This window comes from Osmia lignaria, chromosome 5, assembly GCF_051020975.1.
Source record: "Osmia lignaria lignaria isolate PbOS001 chromosome 5, iyOsmLign1, whole genome shotgun sequence".
NCBI lineage: Eukaryota > Metazoa > Arthropoda > Insecta > Hymenoptera > Megachilidae > Osmia > Osmia lignaria.
This window is the reverse complement of record NC_135036.1, coordinates 5371619-5396266: the sequence shown is the minus strand read 5'-3', so window position 1 is coordinate 5396266 and position 24648 is coordinate 5371619. Positions and strand designations below refer to the sequence as shown.

At 34.5% G+C, this 24648-nt stretch overlaps 1 protein-coding gene across 11 annotated transcripts in view; it reads left to right on the top strand.

Annotated features, from left to right (window-relative positions):
• LOC117607823 (octopamine receptor beta-1R) overlaps nt 1-20712 on the top strand; it is a 120239-nt gene extending 99527 nt beyond the window's left edge. For all 11 annotated transcript variants that reach the window (XM_034331964.2, XM_034331962.2, XM_034331963.2 and 8 more), the window contains 3 exons: nt 11575-11686; nt 16046-17379; nt 18340-20712. In XM_034331964.2, the coding sequence (XP_034187855.1) occupies nt 11575-11686; nt 16046-16256 (323 nt within the window). In that variant the 3' untranslated portion in view covers nt 16257-17379; nt 18340-20712. The remainder of the gene's footprint in view (nt 1-11574; nt 11687-16045; nt 17380-18339) is intronic.
• The last annotated feature ends 3936 nt before the right edge of the window (nt 20713-24648 follow it).

Genomic DNA, 24648 nt, shown 5'->3' with positions numbered 1-24648 from the left:
GGAAGAATGAAATGTTTTATGAGTGATGGTGAATCCTTCAGGAACGGATGAAGATTCCTGGAAAACCAGGGGAACTTGGTTGAAAAATTAAAATTCTAATTAAAATTATTCTACTTATTCTAAATTATTCTAATTAGAATTAATTAACATTTAAAAAATATTTTATTCAATATCTTTTGGAAGGTTTAAGGGGGCCCAGGGCTGTAGCAACCCTTAAACCTCTCTTTGATCCTCCTACAGAAAAAAACCCATTACCCTATTGCAATATATTAATTTCTATAATTAATCACCAAACAAAACGTCGCTATAATTACTTATTATGCAAGCAGGATAAGAGAGAAACTTTCTGAAAATTGCATCGCAGTGTATGAAATAAATGGCAAGCGGGAGGAAATGTTTTGCAATGGTAACGTTATCTGGACCAAGGTGGTTGTAACGCGAGCAGAGAAGAGAAGAAACATGCGGCGGTAAAATTATCGCAACGAGCGTTTCTAATTTACCACCGGCAAATTGCACGTAGCCACGCCATAAGTTACCGTTCCTGTTTAACGGAGTATCTATTTACTTGGCCGTTTAATTGGGCGTGTGTGCGAGCGACAATGCGAGGCACACGCGTCACGCCGCGTTTATGGCACACGTTTCGACGACGATAAACGAAACTTCTAATTTATCAGCTTGCTTTGGAATGATTAATTTTACAATTCGGATGATTTTAGTAGAATAGATCCAGATTGCATAAATTTTTATTGTAAAATGAATCATTTACTATTAGGTCTTCTCATCAAATCGCCCAAAATATATATGAATTTTAGGAATTTTTTTCTTGAAGTATACAACATATTGTAAAAAGAAACTTCTCGTATAAAAATATTTTGGTTGCTGCACAGCGTACAAAATATTGGGTGAAAACAATGACCCCCATAACTCAATGAGTAATTTTTAAATAAAAGAGTTTCGTGTATTAAAAAAATAATTTTTGAGGAAAGATTGTAATATTTAGAAACTGATAATAAATTAGAATTGTGGCTCTCTCCATTGTCCGTCGTCTTGGAGGCCTCTTCATGGTCCGCCTTCTCGAGCCTCTCTCCATGGTCCGTCGTCCGAAGAATCAAAAATGCATTATATTATGTTCCTTACTTTTTTAGAAAAAAACAATCAACTTGTGTTTCCAAATTCATCATTTTGGTTCAAGCAATAGCCACTTTAATAAAAAATAAATATTGCAAGAATTTTTTAAATCAGTTCAGAACTTGATAAAGAGTTTAAACCCTGTTTAAAGTTTTGTTTTGCATTCTCATGTTTGTTTTATCAAAATTAACTACTGTTCCAGTGATTTACCTTCAGTTAATTGCTCCAACACCATATAGGATTCCTTCCGACCCCTTAATGCCTGAAACCTAAATCAAAATCAACATATTTCACAAATGTAGGGCCGGTTGGATAGCGCTAGATTCACACTTCGTTTCGCAGAATTTCGCCACAAGGCAATGAAATATCCAGCACTTGGACTAATTACCCGTAACCAGGAAGCTTTCGGTGGCCATAATTCGCGTAACATCGATCCGAATCTGGAAAAAGGATTCCCGTCGAGGGACACCCCGCTGTTAACCACCTTTTGCATAATTTCACGTCGACGAAAAGTTTACTTCCGTCAGCCTTTCAATTATTCACCCTGGTGTTATCATATTTAGGTCGATCGTTATCTCGATATCGATAACACAATACCATTTACCCACTACAATTAAAAATGAATCGTTACCTAAGAAACTTCCCTATCCGTCTTTTAAAAAATAAAAAGCAATTCAAAGTGAAATATAATCCTCTTTGAACGTCCTATCTTCTTCCACGTAAATGCCATAGATTTCGGCGAAGTCTATTTAGAAAGTGACCCAGAAAGCAGTCACAAAAGCGCACATATGCGTCAGAGGTTGGCCGATCTTTTGAGAAATAGCAAAGACAGGCGAAAGGAAGCTTTGCGCGATGAGATCCTCGACTGTTTCACCAAAGGTATCTTGGAATCGGGTTCTTTATATACTTGAATCAACTGATTCCGAAAGCTGCTGCAGCGAAACGAGGGGATTTCGTTGAAATGTACGGGAAACTAGAGGGAACCTTAGATCCCCGGTACCATCGAATCTCATTTTTCGTAATATCGCGGCAGAAGAAACGATCCTCCTCGTTACGCTTCGTTTCACTGCTCTCCGTTTCGAGCTTTCACGATTCCACCGTAAATACCGTGTGTACGAAAATTGAAAAAGCACCCCCTCAAAGGTATTCGTCCTCGTTTATGGAACTGCCACTTGCTGGAATAATTAAAACATTCTTGAATGAAAAAGCATGCGTTCGAAAAATGAAGAAAGAACGCTTCCGGTTTGAAACTGGCTGACTGTCTAGCGGGAGATGCAAAGCGAATTCACGGGACGGGTCTGAAGAGGACGAACCTGGGGGGGAGAAGTGGCGACGGGAGAAACGCGAAACAACGAGGGTGAAAGAGGTGTCGGAGGTGGCTTGATCTCTGCCAGGCTGCGGCGAGCAGTAGGCTAGGTCAGTGAACGCGGTTCCAGCAGGCAGCCCCAACCGGAGCACCCCGGCTCGCCCTCGCCCTCCGTTTGCCCGCTCGATATCTGGAAACGACGCCAGCCTTCGGAACGGTAGGAAGGCCGAGGCCTGGAAAACCATTCCGATTCCTTCCAATCGACGATTCGGTGGTCGTAGAAATAGGAGGTATACTTTGGAAATGAGAAGTCATTCATATTTCTGAAGAATTGAAGGATCTTCCTAAAAAAAGGGGCTCATCGAGGGCATCAATTAAAAAATGATTATTTTTCTCATTTAAATAATTTTTCAAAAATATGTTATATTAATTATCTTCTGCTACAAATATTAATTATTTATTTTCATTTATATTTTCGAGATCAATGCTGAAGAATTGATTTTGATTCAGTAAAGATATTAATTACCCTTGACACTAGATTTACGGGATCCATTAATTTGACGCGTCATAAGTTTCTTACTCTACGTTCCAAAAATTGCTAACTTGTTTTTATCAAGTCGAGATAAAGAATAATTGTGATGTTGCACTCTTTATCTTATTTTCAGTTTGTAAATAAGTGTGCATCGAACTACAGTAGATCTAGTGTTAAATAGCAGAGCCTGGGCCAACACTGGAATTACCAAAGCAGTGAAATGACTGGTTTCAAATTTCTTATTTTAAATTATAAATTTTTTCAAAATATGTTTTTTGGAATTGGCTATTATTGAATTATATTGAATTATATTTCATCCTTTAGGCAGTTAAGCAGCAGAGCCTAGGTTAACACTAGAACTACTAACCCAGTTAAAATGACAGGTTTCAAATTTCTTATTTTAAATTATAAATTTTTTCAAAATATTTTTTTTGGAATTGGCTATTATTGAATTATATTGAATTATATTTCATCCTTTAGGCAGTTAAGCAGCAGAGCCTAGGTTAACACTAGAACTACTAATCCAATTAAAATGACAAGTTTCAAATTTCTTATTTTAAATTATAAATTTTTTCAAAATATTTTTTTTTGAATTGGCTATTATTGAATTATATCGAATTATATTTCATCCTTTAGGCAGTTAAACAGCAGAGGTTAACACTAGAACTACTAACCCAGTTAAAATGCCTGGTTTCAAATTTCTTATTTTAAATTATAAATTTTATCAAGGTACTTTTGTTGGAATTGTCGAGATAAAGAATGAACGTATATATTGAATTATATTTCATCCTTTATTTATTTAGTTTTCTATATTATTTTCAACTTTAAAATAAGTGTGCATCAAACGTTGATACTTTTAGTGTTAATCGAGGCTCTCTCCATGGTCCGTCATCCGACGGTTGCGAAAGAAAGCATTAGAAATGAATTATTATGTATGATACTGTCTTTCTACGGTTGACAATCAGTTTTCTTTTAAGCTACAGAAAAGGTCGAGTCAGAAAAATATCCAGAACGATATATAATGGAACCTTGAAAATCTCTGTGTAATCTTGGCCAGCGGAATAAATCTCTGATCCCCGAAACTGTCTGCACCTCTTAGCGTATACGAAGATCAGGGTCATCTTGATAAAAGAACGAGCTAGAAGAATAGCCCAAGATGGGTCGGACCATTCTGGTCGAATCACTGGCGGATCAGCAGCCGAGTGAAATTGAAGAAAGATAAGACTCTGTTCTCGAGTGATTTCGTCGTTCATAGGGGTAGGGGGATCGCGGTGAAATTAGAACAGCCATTGAATATACTCGAGATAGAAAATTTAAAAGAAACCTGCTGGGTGAAGTGAAAATGGAGATACGGTTAGGGTGAAAAATGAAGAGAGAGAGAGGGAGAAATGATTCATCTCTCGAGAAGGTAAATTGAATTTGCATGAGGGATAAATTCAGCTGGAAAGAAGCTCGACTTCTCAGGAAAGGAGTTTGAGCGGTGATCAAGTTGCCGTAATTGAAACATGATTAAAGCGAGCCGGCTCTATTGGTGGGCGGATATATTCAAGGTGCTCGCAGAATCATGGGTACAAAGTGTACACAAGCTGGTTCTATTACGTTATTGCATATTAAATAGAGGATTTTGAAGCATTGAACTTCTGACATGATTTCATGACATTAAACTGTTATCAAATGCCACGTATTATATATCAATTTTTAGTTTAAAGCTTAATAAAAACGAGTATATAAAACCTTTGTTAATATTTGTAGCAGGAAATGGCTGATTGCGGATACAAACGAACAATGACCATTTTGGAAATTTTGAAACACATGAATATATAAAGACAAATTCATGACATAAAAGTTTAACAAAATAGTCTATATAATATATCAATTTAAAGCTTAAAACTCAATAAAAACGAGTATATAAACCCTTTGTTAATATTTGTGATACAAAATGGCTGACTGCGGTTACAAACAAACAATGACCATTTTGGAAGTTTTGAAACACATGAATATATAAAGACAAATTCATGACATAAAAGTTTAACAAAATAATGTATATAATATATCAATTTAAAGCTTAAAGTTTGCCAAAAATGATTACATAAACATTTCGTGAATATTTTTAATACAAAATGGCTGATTTATCGTTGATAAAAAAGAATGAATCATCCACTTTGCGACGTTTGTTAAAATGACTTTCTTTTTTATTTTTCGTGCTTATTCACTTAAATTGGAAACGTAAGAACAGCGAGAATTTAGTTTCTCGGGTCTTAACAAAGCGATCTTAGTCCAAATTACGGCAGTTTTAATGAAACCGAGTCACCGGGATTACGCGTTTCCCGTTGCCAACTCGCGCTAACTACTCCTTATCCCCATTAAAAAGTTTCGTATATCCGGTTCGAAGTTCTTGGCGCAGCGTTTTTTATTTTTGCAATCCCAACGCCTCTGAACGAGGCTCCAGGGAGATTTCGAACAAACGGGGCTATCATAAACTTTCCCGCCGGCAAGTTTAAACGAACGGACAGGTGTTCCTTTTTTTCGTTGAGCACGCGAGTCCCATTTCGTCGCGGTGAATTTTTCAACGCCCTTCAAGACATTGCTTGACCCATTTCTGACTTGGGTTTTCATCTTGTAACGTTGAAGCTTTCTTTACAATGGTTAAGTAAATAGAAGGGTATTTCTAGCATGATTATTAGAAAAGGTAAATGATGGTACTCTAATATTAGACCTTATACAGGGTGTTCGGCTGAGGGGGTGGGGAGCATCCCTTCGAGGAGGATGGATAACTGGGGTGATTCTGAAAAACTTTTCCTTTAGTAAAATTCTCGTTAAGGTTTAGTTTTTGAATTATTAATGAAAAACATTGAACTCAACCACGGGAGTGTTGGATTCGAAATGAGATGTATAAATTTTTGAATTTCCAATTATAATTATTACAATTTTAAATTTCCAATTATAATTATTACAATTTTTAATTTCCAATTATAATTATTACAATTTCTATTCATTTCCAATTATAATTGTTTCAATTTTTAATTTCTAATTATAATTATTGCAACTTTTAATTTCCAATTAGAATTCTTACAATTTTTAATTTCCAATTAGAATTCTTACAATTTTTAATTTCCAATTACAATTCTTACAACTTTTAATTTCCAATTAGAATTATTACAATTTCTAATTTCCAATTAGAATTACTACAATTTTTAATTTCTAATTACAATTTTAATTCTAAATTAAAATATTTTAACGTTATTCTGTTAACATGTATTCTGTTTTAAATAGAATCCACTTCTTTTTGTCTCTACCTGTATTTACAATATAATACAACAAAGGGTTGATAAACTGACAATAATTTAAGAACCGTTATTTGAGAGACACAAATGAACAGATAACTTGGGAAGAGGATCCACTATAATTTGGGGATGAGTTTATCTGGCCATTTGATGCGAGTTAAATCGTGACATACTGCACAGTAGGAATCTGTAAACTTTAAACAAAATGATCGTACGGTAGCCGATTTCCATTTGTATCAACGTTTCTGACCGAACCGAGTGGAAATTCAGCGTCGTTTCAATGGAGTCATAAATATCTCAATAAAAACAAATCGTTCGAGCCTCGATCCTCTCGTGGAAAACGCGTGCATATTTGCGAACGAGCACTTTTTCGTTTGCCATTATCATTCCGGTGTGTAAAGTTGAGCAACTCCGTAAACGAACAGCTGAAAAATGAGCAAAAGAGTGTAAACGAACGTTTTCAGCGACAAAAATGTGGTTTTATAATAATTCTCATTCGTGAATTTATTCGCAGTGTGTGTTTTTAAAAGGAATCGAATAAAGCCGGTTATTTATTAACAGTATAACGGCGACAATATATTATGTATTTAACGTGTTCTTATAGTAGTAAAAAAGAAATAATATAATTTATTTTATTAGCAATAAATTATACAATTGCTTGACGCTTCTGCTGGCTTAGCCTCTTTGCTATTTTGAAATTTTTAGATTTCTGAATTCCAAAATTTTAATATTTCAAAATTCCAATATTCAAAACTTTCAGAACTCCACTATTTCAGTTTTACAATATTCCAGAATTGCAATATTCCAGTATTCCAGTATTCCAGAATTCCAAAATTCTAATATTTCAAAATTCCAATATTCCAGAATTCCAATATTCTAATATTTCAAAATTCAAAAGTTCTAATATTCCAATATTCCAGAATTGCATTATTCTAAAATTGCAATATTCCAGAATTTCAGAACTCCAATATTTCAATATTCCAGTATTCCAGAATTCCAATATTCCAATACTTCAAAATTTCAAAATTTTAATATTACACAATTCCAAAATTTTCAATATTCTAAAATTCTAAAATCCTCCCCTAAAATTTTATGGTCCACCCCCAAGAACCACCCTATTTTATTGCCAACGACTTCCAGTCAATTTCTAATCGACAATAAACAGATTTCCGTAGTCCTATTTCGTTAATGTCATAAAAGACACGTATCGTCCCAGCTATTAATCGATAAAAAGTAATTTCTATTCGTCGAACGTGTTCCTTTCAACCCCAACAGTCGGAACAGGAAGTCGACGATACTGCTGAGTGGTAAGATCGGCAGCAGACAGTTTGTCTCCATGGTGAGTCGACGTGACCCGCAAGAACGAGTCCGTTTCTCCTTCAATAACAAACGCGACGAAGAAGAATGACATTAATTCAGGTCTCTAATGCAATTTGTTAGGCGACAAACGATGTCTTACAAGAAGGATGGTCTTCGAACTGTTCTCCTTTTCAGCTATCCAATCTTTCTCTAGTATCTCGTCGTTGGACGAGAAGATTGATTCAATACATGACTCGGGGAAGGTTCTCTTCTTTTAAAAAGGGGAAAAGGGGATGCGTTTCATTAAGTCCACGTGGAACCTCGAGACAGAATCATCGAGGATTTCATGAGACCTTTCTTGGTAACTTGCAAATCCCTTTTTTATGAATGCAAACACTTGAGTTTGTGGGATTAAAGTTTGTTAGGAGAGTAATACAAGGTTCGTAGAAAAAAATTTTCATATACTGCAAAAGATTTAATTTTCAATAAAGTATAACTGGATCTAGGGATTGTTAGACTGCAAATGCAATATTTTATTTTATTTCTGTAAAATTTTTAAATAAGGTTTATTGTTATTTATTGGAATCAGTAATTTAGGATTTTTTGATATTATTTATAAATCTAAAATTTCATATTTTAATCAATTTAGAGGCATGGATCATGGATCAATTTAAATTGATCAAAATTTTAATTTTTATTCTTTATTTCATCGTTCTCATTATTCATCATTTCGAACACTCAATATAAATACTTCTACCATAGACTCTCGTTATATCGCCGCAGATGGGGTTATGGGAGTCGAACATTTTTTTAAACTTCCATGTTTTTATTTGAAGAAGTTTGGAGAAATAGAAATGTATCATCTTCATAGACTATGATGGTGCCATCATAGTTAAATCATCCTCCTGGCAATATAAAGAGAGTACACTGTAATTAGGTAAATTATAGAATTCCTAATAATGTGAATGATGGATCCCTATAAAAAATCCCATTGAAACTTTTTAATCTTAATAATGTTCCCATTAATTTTACTGGTAGAATCTTCTTATATTAGATTGAATCCTTTTGTTTCAGAAAATACGACAATGAATCTCTGAGCATGAATAGTCTTCTTATTCGATGTATAGCCAGATTGACGACTATCGTTATGTCTCCTTCAGAGTTCTCCACTGCTACACCTTACCCTAGTCAACCTTTTCAATTTATTTCACTGTTCCTCCTATTTATTTATTTCTTCTGCGAAGGCAGTATACCAGCATTCATTAGACACGTCTGAATCGACACTTTCACATATTTCAGACAAGTTCGTTGAGAAACATCCGAATTCTTCCGTTTCTTTCAACGAAATTCCAGTTTCTTTCCAATTATGCGCTCCTTGCATTCAGAATATTTTTGCATTCATTTAATTCGACCAAGGCCAGCAGATGTTTTCACATACTTTTTTCAATGAAACGCTAAGAAATTTGAAGAAATTTATTAAGTTTGCTACTCGTCTAATTGTAAGAACGATTTATTGATTCAATCTGAGAGAATGGAGAATCTCCTGATTGCATGAAAACTAGCCAAAGGTTCCCATAGACAGTAGTAGGACTAGATAATTCGAATTGTTAGACGAGGAATGTGGTAGAGGTGAGAGAACCGAAGGATTCGCGTGATGGCAAGCAGTGAGAAAGGCAGATCTAGGTTGGTTGGTCGATGCTCACTGGCTTCTCCGTTTTCGTGCAATCGATGTGCTCGTCTATCAAGATGCAGCTGACTGCAGCTTGTACGGTATGCACGGTTTAAGTGTATGTACACGTGCAATTACTTGCCAGCCTATCGAACAGCCTGACGAATTCATAGCGTTTCGAAATCACGTGAGAATTCTTCGCGTAGTATACAGTTGTTGAACCCATTAGAATGATTGATCCTTTTCCTAAAAAATAGGAAGAAATATAATAGAATATAATGGGTTTTTTGATCCTCGGACGGCGGACCACGGAGAGACTCCCCAAGTCGACGCGGCGGACCATGGAGAGAGTCCGAAGACGGCGGGAGTTGTTTTGACAATTTTTCCCCTTTTCTACATCGTATAAATTTTTTCCCAATTTTCTTTCGGTAATTCCATTAATTATTTCTTACGCACTGCTGGTAAGGGGGCCCTTGATCTTGCCCCCAGAAACAGCTTCCCTCTACTCAACTGAATACAATGAGAGGTAAAAATAAGTAGACACTTAAAAAGTTGAAAAATTACCATTCACTATTTTATTTTCACGATTTCAACAAATTGTATTTTTTTAAAACGATGGAAATACATATTTTAGTGAATTCATTTTTATAGCTTCTCAAAAAACCTCAAGTTATTTAGTCGAATTTTAACCAATTCTATTTTGAACCGTCTCTACTTATTTTTGCCTCTCACTGTATATAAACATAGAAATAAAAATAGAGAGTTAATTTACAGTTATAAATGTTAATAAAGTAATTCCGTATTGCCTAGTTAATGTATTAAAATTTTAAAGCAAAGTTATTAAAATTTATATAAATTTCTTAATCTAAAAATGACCATTCCAGGTGATGTTATTTAATAATTTTATTATACCATTACACTATTACATAATCTTCGGAGTTTGTAATAGCAAATTTTCAAATTTCCTGCAAACAAAACTCAGTATATGAAAACAGTTTATTTTCAACCGGAAATCGCCCCATTTCACCCTGTTAATTTAAAGTTTAAGTGTAATGCTCTCGGAAATTTACATGAAATAACGCCTGAATTCCTTCGGTGTACCAAACAAATGAACATCATCGCGATAATTAACGTGTTTAAATAAATCGCAGCTCGGTTACACCGAAACGAGGGCGTTTTCATTTGATCGACGCCCACGAAGAAGCGTCTCGATTGCGCATCGATGCGGCTTTATTAATATTCTCTCACGCTTTATCTCGGCGTAATTACGTACGGGAAAATATTTATCGGGCTAATTAATGGGATTAAAAATATCCCGAGAATCCGAGCCGCAACAAATACGAGTTTACTTAATAATATTCGTTCGCTAACGAATCGTATTGGAATTGAAATTAATTATCGACACGGTCTCGTCAACGTTCGTTGCACAATCACCAGGATGTTTTATGATATTAATAACACCGTCGACATTGATGGATATTAATGAAAATAATTATTTTCAACTGCAACTTTAATTATTTTCTATTGAGAAAATCTTTCTTAACGTATTTATTTCGAATGCCGTTTAGAAGATTTTTAATTTAAAAAAGCGTCAATGTAACACCATATTTATGCTCGAGAAAAAGTTGAAAGTTCTTCAGACGATACTACACCCTTTCATGCGCACAAATTGAAATTCTTTGACGCGACATCTTGTCTTTCCTCTTATTTTCTCGGTTCATAAAAAACTTTCAAGTTCTTCACATAGCAGCACACCTTTTCACAAGTCGGAGTTGAGAGTCTTTTTATGTGATAAACGTCTATCAGTTAGTAAAGAAATTTCCATGCAACACTTCTTTCATTTCTTCGCTTCTTATATAACCACTTACTTCTTAGAAATTCTAAAAGACGAAATCTAAAATTTTTTTGCAAAGAAATAGACTTTGAAATATTAATTTAATTTATAATTAATTTATAATTAATATTAATTAATTTAATAATAATATTTAATAATATTAAATCGAAGAAATTGAGCGGAGGAGTATAATATATTTGACTTTCAAACGGCGGACCATGGAGAGAGCCACAATTCTAATTCTTCCAATACATGACTTTAATTTATAATTAATTTATAATTAATATTAATTTTTTTAATAATATTAAATCGAAGAAATTGAGTGGAGGAGTATAATATATTTGACTTTCAAACGGCGGACCATGGAGAGAGCCACAATTCTAATTCTTCTAATACATAAATCTCTTCTGTTTAAAAATTATATATTTAACTTTCTGGTAGCAGGCTCCGCTGTTCAAGGGTTAAATATCATTGCAACTATAATTAAGTTTGAATAATTAACAGGGATTTATGATTTTTCAGGCACTTCGATACGGCAACAAACGAAGAGCTGGAGAGCCGAACACAAAGCTGCGAGGACGCTCGGGATAATAATGGGCGCGTTCCTCCTTTGTTGGCTGCCATTTTTCCTTTGGTAAGCAACGTTAATTTTTTTATTATATAAAAAAAAACATTTAGATTCTCCATGAAAGCGCTCGATTCCTCCTCATCCTCCTCCAAGATTCTTAGTTACACCGAAGTGCTTACTTGCCGAGATATCGGAAGTGAACCAAAGCTTAAAGGAAAGCCACAGTGAAATTCGGATGATTTCGCTCGCAAGCTGTTCGTACCATCGACCCGAGCTTCCCCGAGTCGTTGAATACTCGCGAAAGCTGAGCCAGCCACATGTTTTATTAATGCAAAGCCGAGTGCATCTCGTCGAGTTTGCCGAGAGTTTAGTCCGCCTTGCTCGGCCCTGCTACTTCAACTATTTGCCTGACTAAGCGATGCGGTCACAGTTGCCCTGCAAATGGCACTACCTTCTTACTTCTCTGATAATAAGGCAACCGGAAGTTTAGCATTGGTTCATCTAAGAAATCATTTTTGGGACGTTGCATGCTGGTCCAAATCGAATAATTAGCTGTTCATTTGCTAGAAATTAATTTCCTCATTTAGATGTTTATCGAATATATTTAGCTCTTCAAATGTCTATCACTTTTGACAATTATGATATTAATAAAATTTATTAAATCGTTTAAACATCAACATTTAATTAACATCATTATTCACTAAAAAAATTACTTTTTTTCTTATTAATGACCTACAAAGTCTATTAATTATTGTGTGCTTATTTTTTTTCTTTTTTTTATAAATGAATAGTATTTGAATTAGGATCCATTGTTTATAATTTATCTTAAAAATAGTACCAATAATTGAAACCAAATATCTTTTGAATTTCAAATAGTATAGTGCATTTTTTCACTGTTTGGAAGAGCCAATAGAAAATTGTAAAAATGGTAGAATTTATTGAAAGTCAGATTGGTGGAAGATTTGGAAATGACGGACCATGGAGAGAGGCCCAATTTTTATTATACTTTTCCCTATATAATCATGCCAGAATCGTGTCCCACTTTGTCCTTTGAAGAAAATTGTATTGTTTAAAGTCTGTCCTTTGCTAGGACTACGTGATGCATTAAGAAGCTACTATAAAGTCCTAAATTGGTAAAGAAAATTAAATAACAGATTTTTGCAATAATACTCAAAAAATTACGAATTATTTTGCTGAACAATTAAACTTTAGTTCCGGACCACCGTGCGTCACCGACTCTCCGGACAAATTTTTACAAGTAAAAAAATTGGCAGAAAATTTTCTAATTCCCTATTTCAACATATCATATTTTTGAAAATTTTCAGTCTCGGAATTTTCAAATTTAAGTCCCGTATTGCTAACAATTTCTAAGTCCCCCTTTTGCCGATCTAACAAATATTCGCGCTGGCTAACATTCATATTTTCAGCCGCTGCGTAGAAGTTATTTATTTTCGAAGCGACACGTTTCGAAACGGACCACGCCGACTCTCGCGGGAATTAATCGAGCTATACGAGTTTGTAATTTATGGCAAACGTCGGATGCTCTCGCGTTCGGTCCACGCTTGTTGAATGAAGTTTGTCACAATGGCCACCTGCTCCGTTTCATGTTTCAGATCACACATAGTATTCTCCTCTATTTGCGTACGCATTCTACACGTTCAATTCTACAATTTGTAGGAAAAGTCAGAGAAAAACGGACCAACTAGTAGGAACATCGAAAGTTTTCACGAACAATAGGCGAGCAATTATGGTACCCTTGTCGAGGAATAAAAAATTCATTGTCCCCTACGTATTTTGCAAGTTCCATTAATTCGTCTGGAATATTAACGCGGCCACCGTCGAAGTAATCAATTCTCGACTGGAGCAAGAAGCTGAGCAACTTAATCCGGTAATAAGTTTTAGTTGTAGGCGAAGTTGGCCCGTGACTTCGTGAAACTTTCGAGTGGCTACCCGTTTAAGCTGTGAATTGAACAGGTGCCGGGTTTGACGAATGATCATCATTCGGTTAGATTCTAATCCTAATAGATTCCACGTGATACCAATCATTAGTATACTTCTCGTGAACGAATTAAGCTATCTATGGCTTTGGAAGAGCCAATAGAAAATTGGTAAAAATGGTAGAATTTTGTTAAAAGTCAGATTGGTGAAAAATTTGGAAATGACGGACCATGGAGAGAGGCCCAATTTTTATTTAATTTTGTGTTTCATATTATGTTCATTTTTTAAATTCTACACTGTTTCTTTAAAAATTATTATTATAGTATATGAAACTCATTAAATCATGGAATGATCATCATTCGGTTAGATTCTAATCCTAATAGATTCCACGTGATACCAATCATTAGTATATTTCTCGTGAATGAATTAACTTATCTATTGCTTTGGAAGAGCCAATAGAAAATTGGAAAAAATGGTAGAATTTTGTTAAAAGTCAGATTGGTGAAAAATTTGGAAATGACGGACCATGGAGAGAGGCCCAATTTTTATTTAATTTTGTGTTTCATATTATATTCATTTTTTAAATTCTATACTGTTTCTTTAAAAATTATTATTATAATATATGAAATTCATTAAATCATGGAATGTTTCATGAATTTTTATTTTTATGAAAAGGTTTTTCTTCCCTTTTGCTCAAATTACAAATATCTTAAATTCTAAATCTTTTCCTTTTTTTTTTACAAAATATACTACAATAATAGACTATCGGTATTTATGCATTCTGAAATGAATACTTTATTGATGAGCAATTAAAATATTTCGCAGAGGGTCAGATTCATCTATGTTTCCCATTAGTGTCCTCCTCGTGAATTAATTAATCTACATGTACATATCTGTGACTTTGCAGAAGCCAATGGGAGATTGGGAAAATGTTACAATTTATTGAAAGTCAGATTAGTGGAAGATTCGGAAATGACCAGATTTCTAATTAACGCGTTTCTGAATCGTGACCCTTCGTATTGAATCCTGAACGAGGAACGTAATGCCAGCTAATGTGGGGTTGTTCGTCGAACGAGAATTAATTAATCGTGGTATTTTCATTGCAACGAGATACGTAATAGCGATGTTCCATTGAAAATTGAAACAACTATACAGACGGATTGTTTCTCCATTTACTGTGGCTTTTCGAAAACCACTCTTGATGGGCCACAATCATTTTCATTTAAAATGTAGCTCGTTCATTTGATTGAAAATTCAGTTGTATTTCATTTTCCATTTATTTCTCATCAATTTTCTATAATGAATGATTCGCTACTATGTATTTATAAATGAAAATTGGATATACTACCCTCGGATAATGGAGCTGCATTAATCATGGTCAGGATGTCAACTTTCAGCCAGGGAACAAAAATAAAAATAAAAATTGTTTTTTAAAGTGGTTGGGTTAATTTCTTTGAAAATTGCAGTCTAAGGGAAGAAGGGTTGAGATAGATATCTTAAGCGAAAATAAGTATAATTGTTTTATTTCTTATATAAAAAAAAGTGTAGCAAAATGTATGATTTTTTAACAAAAGAGTTTCAGGTACTAGGAGAATAACTTTTAAAGGAAAAGTGTAAAATTTAGAAAATGAAAGTAGTGTGAAGTATAGAATTAAATTTCAATTTACAAATAATATGATATTAATAAATTAGAATTAAATTAGAGTTTTGGGAGTCTCTACATGGTCCGCCATCCTAGGGTTGAGAATATAACTCTGATGACTCTGACATAAATTAATTGTAGGACAAAACGATCATCCTAGGAAGATGGTAAAGTTACCATCTTACTCCTGCCATCTTACCCCATATATCTTATGTAAATAAATAATAATTAAATTAAATTAATATTAAAATCATTCTAAATCGCTATGTGATATTAAATTCTGCATTCTTATAAATACTAAAATTTACTTCCCATACAATCCATATACTTATGAAACTTTTTATTTACTAATATATGATGTGAAAATATTACAAGCTGCAATTGAGAAATTTTTATTCAATTTTATATTTTCATTATTTTAGTTAATATTTATTCTACTATGCTCTTTTAATTCCGACCGATATGCAGAGATGGAATAACAATAAAAACCTGCATGTATTAGTAAAAGAAGCAAAAAATAATTATTTGATCTTTCCCTACTTGAAAACTTACTTCAGCTACAATTGAGAAATTTTGATTTAATTTTATCTTTCCATTATTTTAGTTAATATTTATTCTACCATGCTGTTTTAATCCCGACCGATATGCAGAGATGGAATAACAATAAAAACCTGCATGTATTAATAAAAGAAGCAAAAAATAATTATTTCATCTTTCCCTACTTGAAAACTTAGGTAATTCAAGTGAAAATTACCCAGCTGATAATTTTCATCCTGATAACATTCTTACCATTTGGAAACACAGTCTACTATCTTGAATAACACCTGAATAATTATTTGTTTCAGGTATCTAACGACGACCTTGTGCGGCGAGGCCTGCTACTGTCCAGACACGGTGGTGTCCGTCCTCTTCTGGATAGGCTACTTCAACAGCGCCCTGAATCCACTGATCTACGCGTACTTCAACCGCGACTTCCGCGAGGCCTTCAAGGACACCCTGAAGAGCGCCTTACCATGCTGTGCCAGTTGTTGGAAAACACCATCTCAGTTCGTCTAGCGAGAAAAACCCCCGTGAACAGTCGCGTCGAGCACGTTCCTTGCGATCCACAACGGAAGTTGTTATCAATTTCTTCAGCGAACGATTGTCCAAGTCCTCAGGGTGTTGAAAATCACCCGCCTGCTCCTTTGCACCTGTTCGTTGGGTGCCAATGAATAATCGAACGATGGATTTTTCATTTTGTTTGACGACATTCTCCTAGAATTTTTCTAAAATCAAAAACAAATTGTGAAAAGTTCTTTTATCTATCTTGGGAACCTAGGACCTAGGATCTAGGTTCTGCTAAGATTCTCCTAAGATCAAAGGCAAATGAAAGATTCCTCCACCCACCTTTTCTTTCACTAATTAGAAGAATTAGAAGTATTAGAAGAATCCTGAAAGAACCTGGAACTCAAATTGTAAAACTTTTTAGAAAAAGAAATATGATTTTATATTTTTAATCAGTTGTATCAAAATTGAAAAGCCCTGTACTTTTGATAGTAGTTATGTAAACTTTTCAAACAGATGGTTCTTAACGAATTCAGTGAATTTTCCAAGGACACGAGGCAATGTATTTAGGAAAAGTTCTCGGTTCTTAGTGGTCCTTGACCGAGAAAATCGAGCAGGGTCGAGCAGCCGTTTTCGTTTCGACGATTAATCAGGGCCACGTTAATTAATCCTCGCGAAAATGGAGGCCAAGCGAGAGTTTCGTCGAACGTTCGAGTGCAACGGCATTTCAGACTGATTTTCATGCATTTCTGGACTGGAATTAAACTCTCTTCCAGGAGCTTCCTGTGCGTGGATCGCAATCAGCTCCCATCCCCCCCTCGTTGCTCGCGGTTTCTTGCGCGTCGGATTTTCGAGTCGTCAAATTTGTTGAATGAAATCGAGTTTCAGTTTGCCAGGAACCTGACTCGGTTCTCGGTTCTTAACTATGTGTGTGCGTGCGAATGGACAGATGGACAGTTTCGCTGGAGTTATTTGACTTTCTCGAGGGATTTCGTTGATGTTTCAAAGAAGAGAACCAGAGTCGAACTGAAACAATGGTGATTCGTTGATGGATGGATAGAAAATTGTTTTGCACAAGAAGAGTGGAGACTATTGCCAGATTCGACGGCAGTTGGAACTTGTTGGTGGTTATTAGGTAAGAAAATTAATTTCATGGTCATTTTTGTGAAGTATTCTATTATTTCTTCCATTGTTCCATAATTTAGTTATCTGAATCAACACCGGATTAAGTGGAGATTTAAGGAGGGCTCATTAAAAGTCCATTTACTGATTTAAATCTTTTTTACTGTTTCCCTTTTTCATTATTATTAAGAAAATTTATCAACCAAGGGAACCCTCAAAAAATTTGATAACCCAGGGCTCCCAGAAATCTTAATCCGGTCCTGTTCGGAATATAAGTCAAAATTCAGTGAAAAGTAGGGAAAAGAAAGTTTTCAATTTACGACAGGAATTTGATGGAGAACGTATACAGTTAGTGACCTTTATAATAATAGTTTGTCGTATTGGGACTCTCTCCATGGTCCGCCGTCTTGGGGGGTTTTTCATAGTCTGCCGTCCGAGGGTTAAGAAAACTCTTCTACCCTATATAAATTTTCCCAACCCCCTTTCAGTAACACCTGTTAAAATTCCTAATGTACCGCCGGTAAAGGGGTCCGCGATCTTGCCCCCCAGGAACGGCTTTCCCCCAGTTATGGAACAACCGAAGAAAAAATTAAGAAACGTATTATGTTAAACATTTTTCCTACCTTTTTAGAAAAATATTAAATCATTTGATACAGGTCAACAACTATATACATTACCCTTTATTATTTCAAAATTACTTGAGTGCATAAGAGATTAAAATATTGAAATATGCATAGTTGTTGCAGTTATTATATTTTGCAGAGATCTGAAAGCTTACCATCCCCAGCACGTTATTAATCATCAACCACGTACTCTTCGCTCTTTAACACATTGTTGACTGATTTCGAGGATCATACATATCCTTTTTTCAATTGCATAACATTTTTGTAAAAAAGGATTAAGATGTCGTGTAACAATTTGTATTAATTCGTGTCTGAAATTTGAAAAATCGAATTTTTTTGTTTTTAATTAGATGTTCATACAGGATGGAGGTTTGATGGGCCAAATGGAATGGCATGCATTAATGGCGATTCGGAGGACCGTGCGCGCAACCGGAAGCCCGAGCCTCGACGCGACCATTGACAGTGACTGGCTGTCGACAAGCGGAAACGGGGGCAGAATGATAAGTATTCTTCTATGTCTTTCGCCGGCACGCAACGAAATTGCAAATTTTCGAGGAAGGATCACGTGCCGGAAACGCGTACTCCACTAAACGTTGAAACTATACAGATTGGAGAACGGTTCGAAGTGAGATTTTGCGTGCTGTTCGTCTGCCAGTCATGTTTCTACGTCAAATCATGAAATTTTAATGAATTTATATCGTACTGACAGAACTCAGTTGTCGTACATTTATAATTCATTTTATTATTTTCAAACAAATATTCGATTGGCGACTGCAGAATTATTTATTAAAATCAATCATATTTTTCATAATTTTTTTTTATTCTTTTGCAATAGAATTTAGGTGATTGTGATATAAAATTGAATCTTTTAAAAATTATAAAAATATTTCTGAAATATTTATTAAATTAAAAATCGTCACATTCATCAAGTTTCTTTAGACGTATTATAATTCAAGTATCTACTTGAGGCACATGTAAAATAATCAAATACACGCAGGTTTGATTATTAATTAAAACACATCGTTTGCTTAATGAGCAAGAATAATATTCATTGTTAAAAGTGGAAATGTATTTCCTGAAACATTCATTTTTAGAACGCACAGTAATTGCAAATAGGGGAGTAAATTTGTAAAAAGAAAGTAAAATAAGATTGAAAACGAAGCAATACTTCTTTTTGATAATCTATCATTCAAAATAGATGATAAAAAAAAGAAAGAAATGAATAAATGACTGGAGGTAAAACAGCACACAGACTGCTTGATAACGTGTTGAATTTGTAAATAAGTTGTCAACCATAAACGTAGGATAAAGCCAACCAGTGCTACCTAGGTGTAATTAGAACAAACGCTGTATTATCTGTAACGCAATACAATTATTATTAATAATGATATTATTGCGAGAGAAGGGTACCGAGCTGCGATAGCATTTATTGCAAAATATCAAGTGACCATTCATATTTTCAAAATCAATTTCAATATTTATCCATTTAATATTAACCCTCGGAGGGCGGACCATGGAGAGAGCCCCAATTTTAATTTAATTTTCTATTTCATATTATGTTGATTTCCTAAATTTACAGGTTCCTTTAAAAATTATTATTATAACATATGAAACTCATTAAAAAATGGAGTGTTTCATTTTTCGTTTCTTTTTCTTCTATTAATTTTATGGAAAGATTCTTTTCCCCTTTTCCCAAATTAAAAATATCTGAAATTCTAAATATTTTTTTTCTTTTCTTACATTCTATATTTATGCATTCTGATATTATACATGTACTTATACTTGCAATCTTTGAAAAAATGAATGCCTTATTTGACGAGCAATTAAAATATTTCGCAGAGGGTCAAATTTACCCGTGTTTACGTAATAATGAAACAGTCACTTGATCCAGATACCAAACGAACCGTCGTGGAAAGCAGAAAGCTCTTTCCCATTTTCTTTTTTTAATTTCTCCCACGAGCAGGAGTACCATTCTCTCTCCGGCGGTAGAGACTCGATTTTTTCTAGAGTACTCGCAAAACGCTTCACTTTCATTCGTACGGCCTATTGTACGCGTCTAGACTGTATAAATGTACCATAGCAATATTTATCGAGGACTGTATATACACATTTGGGTGACGAATTAACGTTGCGAGAGATGAAGAATGTGTGTGCCCGTGAATCGTCGTTTTTGTAAATGACCGACGTTCTGTCGTGTAGGCGTGATTGTTTAAACGTGTTTGTTGCTTAACTTGTACACGAACCCCCCAGAGCGACGTAATTATTGTACATTGTTAGTCAAGCAGGTCGTTAGGTTCCTGGTGAGATTCCAAAAATAGCTGCGATTCTTTTATTCATTTTGCATATCGAAGAAGGTTCAAGGAAAGGGAAATCTTTTTTTCGAATGAATTTGTCAGACGATCGATCGAAAGGAATCGAATTTTTTCAAATATAGTTCGGTACAAAATTACAAATTTACAAAATTAAAAGATTATAAATTTATAAAATTCCATAAGGTATATGGTGATCAAACTTTCTATCAAAATTATATTAATTAACACGTTAACTGTCCCAGTGAAAATAGGCATTGATTACGAGTCGTATTGAATCTCTAATTATTAAGAATAGAAACAGGTAATTTTCAAATTTCAAATATCAAGCTTTAATTTGATACTTTACATTATTAGTATAATATCAATACCATTGAAACAATATTTTTCTATAATTTTTTAAAATTATTATAGTACGTGACCCCCCATTGATCGTGTTAATATTAAAAATAACAAATTCATTTGTTTGCCATCTCTAAAAGTCATATATTCCTTTTTAAAATTTCATGATATTACAATTTGTCCATATGTGACCCAGATGGCCCCGGATGTATTAAATTTTAAATCATACTGATAATGAAAGAAAAAGATTGCTTCCGATCGATCCCTGTCACTGGTTTCGGTTAACCGTCATCGGCCTCGATTCGCTCGAATTTCCGATTAATCCTATTCGTTACATTGAAATCGTTCGCGATAATAACAACCGTGCAGTAGATAGAATATCGACAGAAAACTGTGATATTGAAAGAGAAATTATATCTGGAGCAATTAGGCAACGTCGATGGCTGACAAGCTAGTGCACAAATTGCTGTTTCATGTTTCTGGAGAACGCTTTGAAACACAGCACCGATTTCCAATCGATTATCACAGTTTTCAAGGAGTATTTTTATTGGAAACTTTCGATAGAATTCTTGAAACGAGAAGAAATTATTTATTGTTTTGCAAATTGGAAAAGGGAAGCGACGTTTTGATATAAAATTCAATTTTGGTATTTTATCGTAAATTTCGAGCGAAGCAGCTGGGAAATTGATTTTTTCTATACGCAAGTGTTCCATTCGACGCGTCGACTTTATTTTTCTATGTAAATACACACGGATCACTTGGTCGAAGCGTTCATAGTAGTGGTGTGCGGCCCGCCTAGTAGTCGGGTCGGTTCGGAAAACATCGGGCGGACTCGGGCAGGCGTCCAATAGACGCGCGCAATCGAGTAGTCCAACTATTTCGGGTTTGGTTGGGTACAGTCGGGCAGACTCGGACGAACTCCCAAATTATCTTATTCCAAAATTACATATAAAACAGATTTTGCACATACATCGCGTCTTCATAGATTATTTAAAACACTATTGCAGCAAAGATAATTGGGATGATTGGATTAGGTTTGGTATTTTCTCATACAATACTGCAGTGCATGAAGCCACTGGTGGTTTCAAACCTTATGAATTAGTGTTTGGTGTAAAAGCTATTATTCCTTCTGAATTTGCTAGGTTAGAACCTCCACGAACTTTCATTGGTTATCTAGATGATTTGTTTTCTAGAATTAGTAGAACTCAAGCTTCAGTAGCAGCAAACTTGGAAGGAGCAAAGCAGAAAAGCAAATTATTATATGATAAAAATGTAAATCCACATAAATTTAATGTAAATGATGTTTATTTACTCAAAGAACTTATAAATTTGATTGTAATTGAACAGGACCATTTAAAATAACAAGAATGTATAATGATCAAAATTGAACCCGAAATAGTCGAGTCACCCAACTGTACGCATGCGTCAGACGCCCGGCCGAGCCCGGCCGACTTTTCCCGAGCTCGCCCGATTTTTCCCGAGCCCGCCCGAGCCCGTAATATCGGATACCCGCACATCCCTAGTTCATAGTGATTTTCAATTGGGCTTCCGTTTCTAGTATTCACGGTTTAGACACAGTTCCAATTAGACAACGCCTCCGACTCTGTGTAATTATACCAAAGAGTATGTGTTAAATCGCAGTCGTAGCTTCAATGTAAATCGAGCCGACGAGAAGTGAAATAGTGATGTAAAACCTGTTATCATCGAGAGCGATTATTTTCCTTTTACAGTCAACTTTTCTCTGCACGATATGAAAAAATTCGATTTTTTTATTCGTGAGAAGAAATTAAAAGAATTTCGAATAAAATCAAAATTAATAGATAAGGGTTTAAATTTTTATTTTCATTAGTTTCTTATGAAAAATCATTTTTCATCCGCGTCCAGTGAAAAGTTGGCCCGGAACCCTTTGTTCGTCGCTCCCAGTCGAACGACTAATCTTAAGAGAATGAAGTTTCGCGTGATACTAGCTGACGCGATGCGAAGCCCGTTGTGAACGGGCGTCGAAACTTTCGTGACTAGCGAGAGACTATTATCCGAAGAAAGTATTCAGAAAAATAAAGAGAAGTTGTGCTAACGTGTGCAGCATACGAGTATCAAAATGCTTTCTTTCTGTGATCATATATCCAGCCAGCTGCAGCAGCTTCGAACGAAAGCCTGGATGGTAAAATAAGTGAGTAATGACCTATATTTTCGTCCTTTCAAACAGCTTTTCCATCTGACACCGTTCAATGGAACGAGGTACAAAGTTATCAACCCTGGTAGAGGCTACTGGGGTCTTCATCAATTTTCATGAGTCTACGAGTTTCTCATCAGAGAATGATGGAAAAAAGAATAGGTGAATTGTCGAAAAGTTATTTCATTGTTTTACGGTGATAAAAGTGAGTACACGTGAAATTATTTAATTTTTATTTATCAAGATTATTATGATGTACACTCGTGACCAGATTAGGTTTCCCTAAGAAAAATGAAGATATAGGGAGAGCAAATATTCTCAAAATCATAATTTTGAGAATATTAATATTAACATTAGAACTATCGACTTTCGATGCACACTAACTTTTAAGTTGAAAATAATGTAGGAAATAAATAGATAAGGGATTTATTCTTTATCTCAACAATAATCAATATGCACATTTCAGTAATAATACCTTGATAGAATGTATATGAAATTTGATTGGTTTGGTAGTTCTAGTGTTAATAGTAATTTAGAAACAGAATAATACGACTTTTAATTACTAAATATTTGTATAATTGAAAAGTATGAATAACAGAATAAATATTAATTCAAATTCCCGACGTAAATGTTCATACGCAAATAGTTGGAGGCTACGGGTATATACAGAGTGTCCTATGTAAATGGAACAAGCTATAAATTTCAGAGAGTGAAATATAAAAAAAAATGCCACGAGGAAATTAAATGTCATCGAATGGAGTTCCATGTGATGCATGTATCTGTACCGGAAGTGGAGGCGTTTCAAGGATTTTAAAGTCTATTTTATTTTATTTAAATGGAAGTATGTATAGGTATACTTTTCTATACCTCAATTTTATTTCCTATAAAAGAGTATTATAGTATTTGAGTCTAATATCTTAGGAAGAAACTTGGGTTCTTCTAATTTAGAAAATTTTTTTGAAATTTTGTACTTTCCTTGATGCCAAATTCTACATCTTGTTATTCCCTATAAAAAATTACTAAGGTACTTGGGTTGAAAATTGATTAGTTCAAAAGTTATCTTAGGGAGAGACCGTCAATCTCTCCCTGTCTCTCCCTAGGATATCTTTCGAACTGATCATTTTTCCATCCAAGTACCTTAATACATTTTTGTAGAGAATTGAAATATAATTGGATTGATGTATAGTAAAGTACAAAATTTCATTTTAAAAAATGAAAGTAGCTTCAAAATCTTTTAAAAATTATATTGGAATTTTGTACCATAGTATACATCAATCGAAGCATTTTCTAATTCTCTACAAAAAACTGTTAAGGTACTAGGGTAAAAAATTTATTAGACCGAAAGATATCTTCTGAAATAATCAATTTTCCACTGAGGTACTATAATACTTTTTTATAGGGAATAAAAATACGCTTCAATTGATGTATAACACAATACACAATTCTATTTAAAATACTGAACACGACTTTGAAATTTTTGAAACGCCTTTTTTACATCACGTGATGTTCTATTCGACGCCACTTAACTTTCCCTTGTGACATTTTTTTAATACCTTTTACAATTTTAAAGCTATAGCTTGCCCCACTTAAATGAGACACCCTGTACGTATGGGGCACTTCCCTGTCCATCATAGTTCTCTCTGTGGCCACCCATGGGAACCCTGGGAAGAGGACATCGCCATTTTCCCTAGAGGAACCTGCTTTGATCACAAGTGTACAAATTGAGGTAATTATACTGAATTAAAGATAAAGGAAAATCATGAGAAAATTTCTGGTAGGCTTTTCAGATATCTGTCGAAACCGACGCGACAGATCCAAGCGGCGGATTAATATTA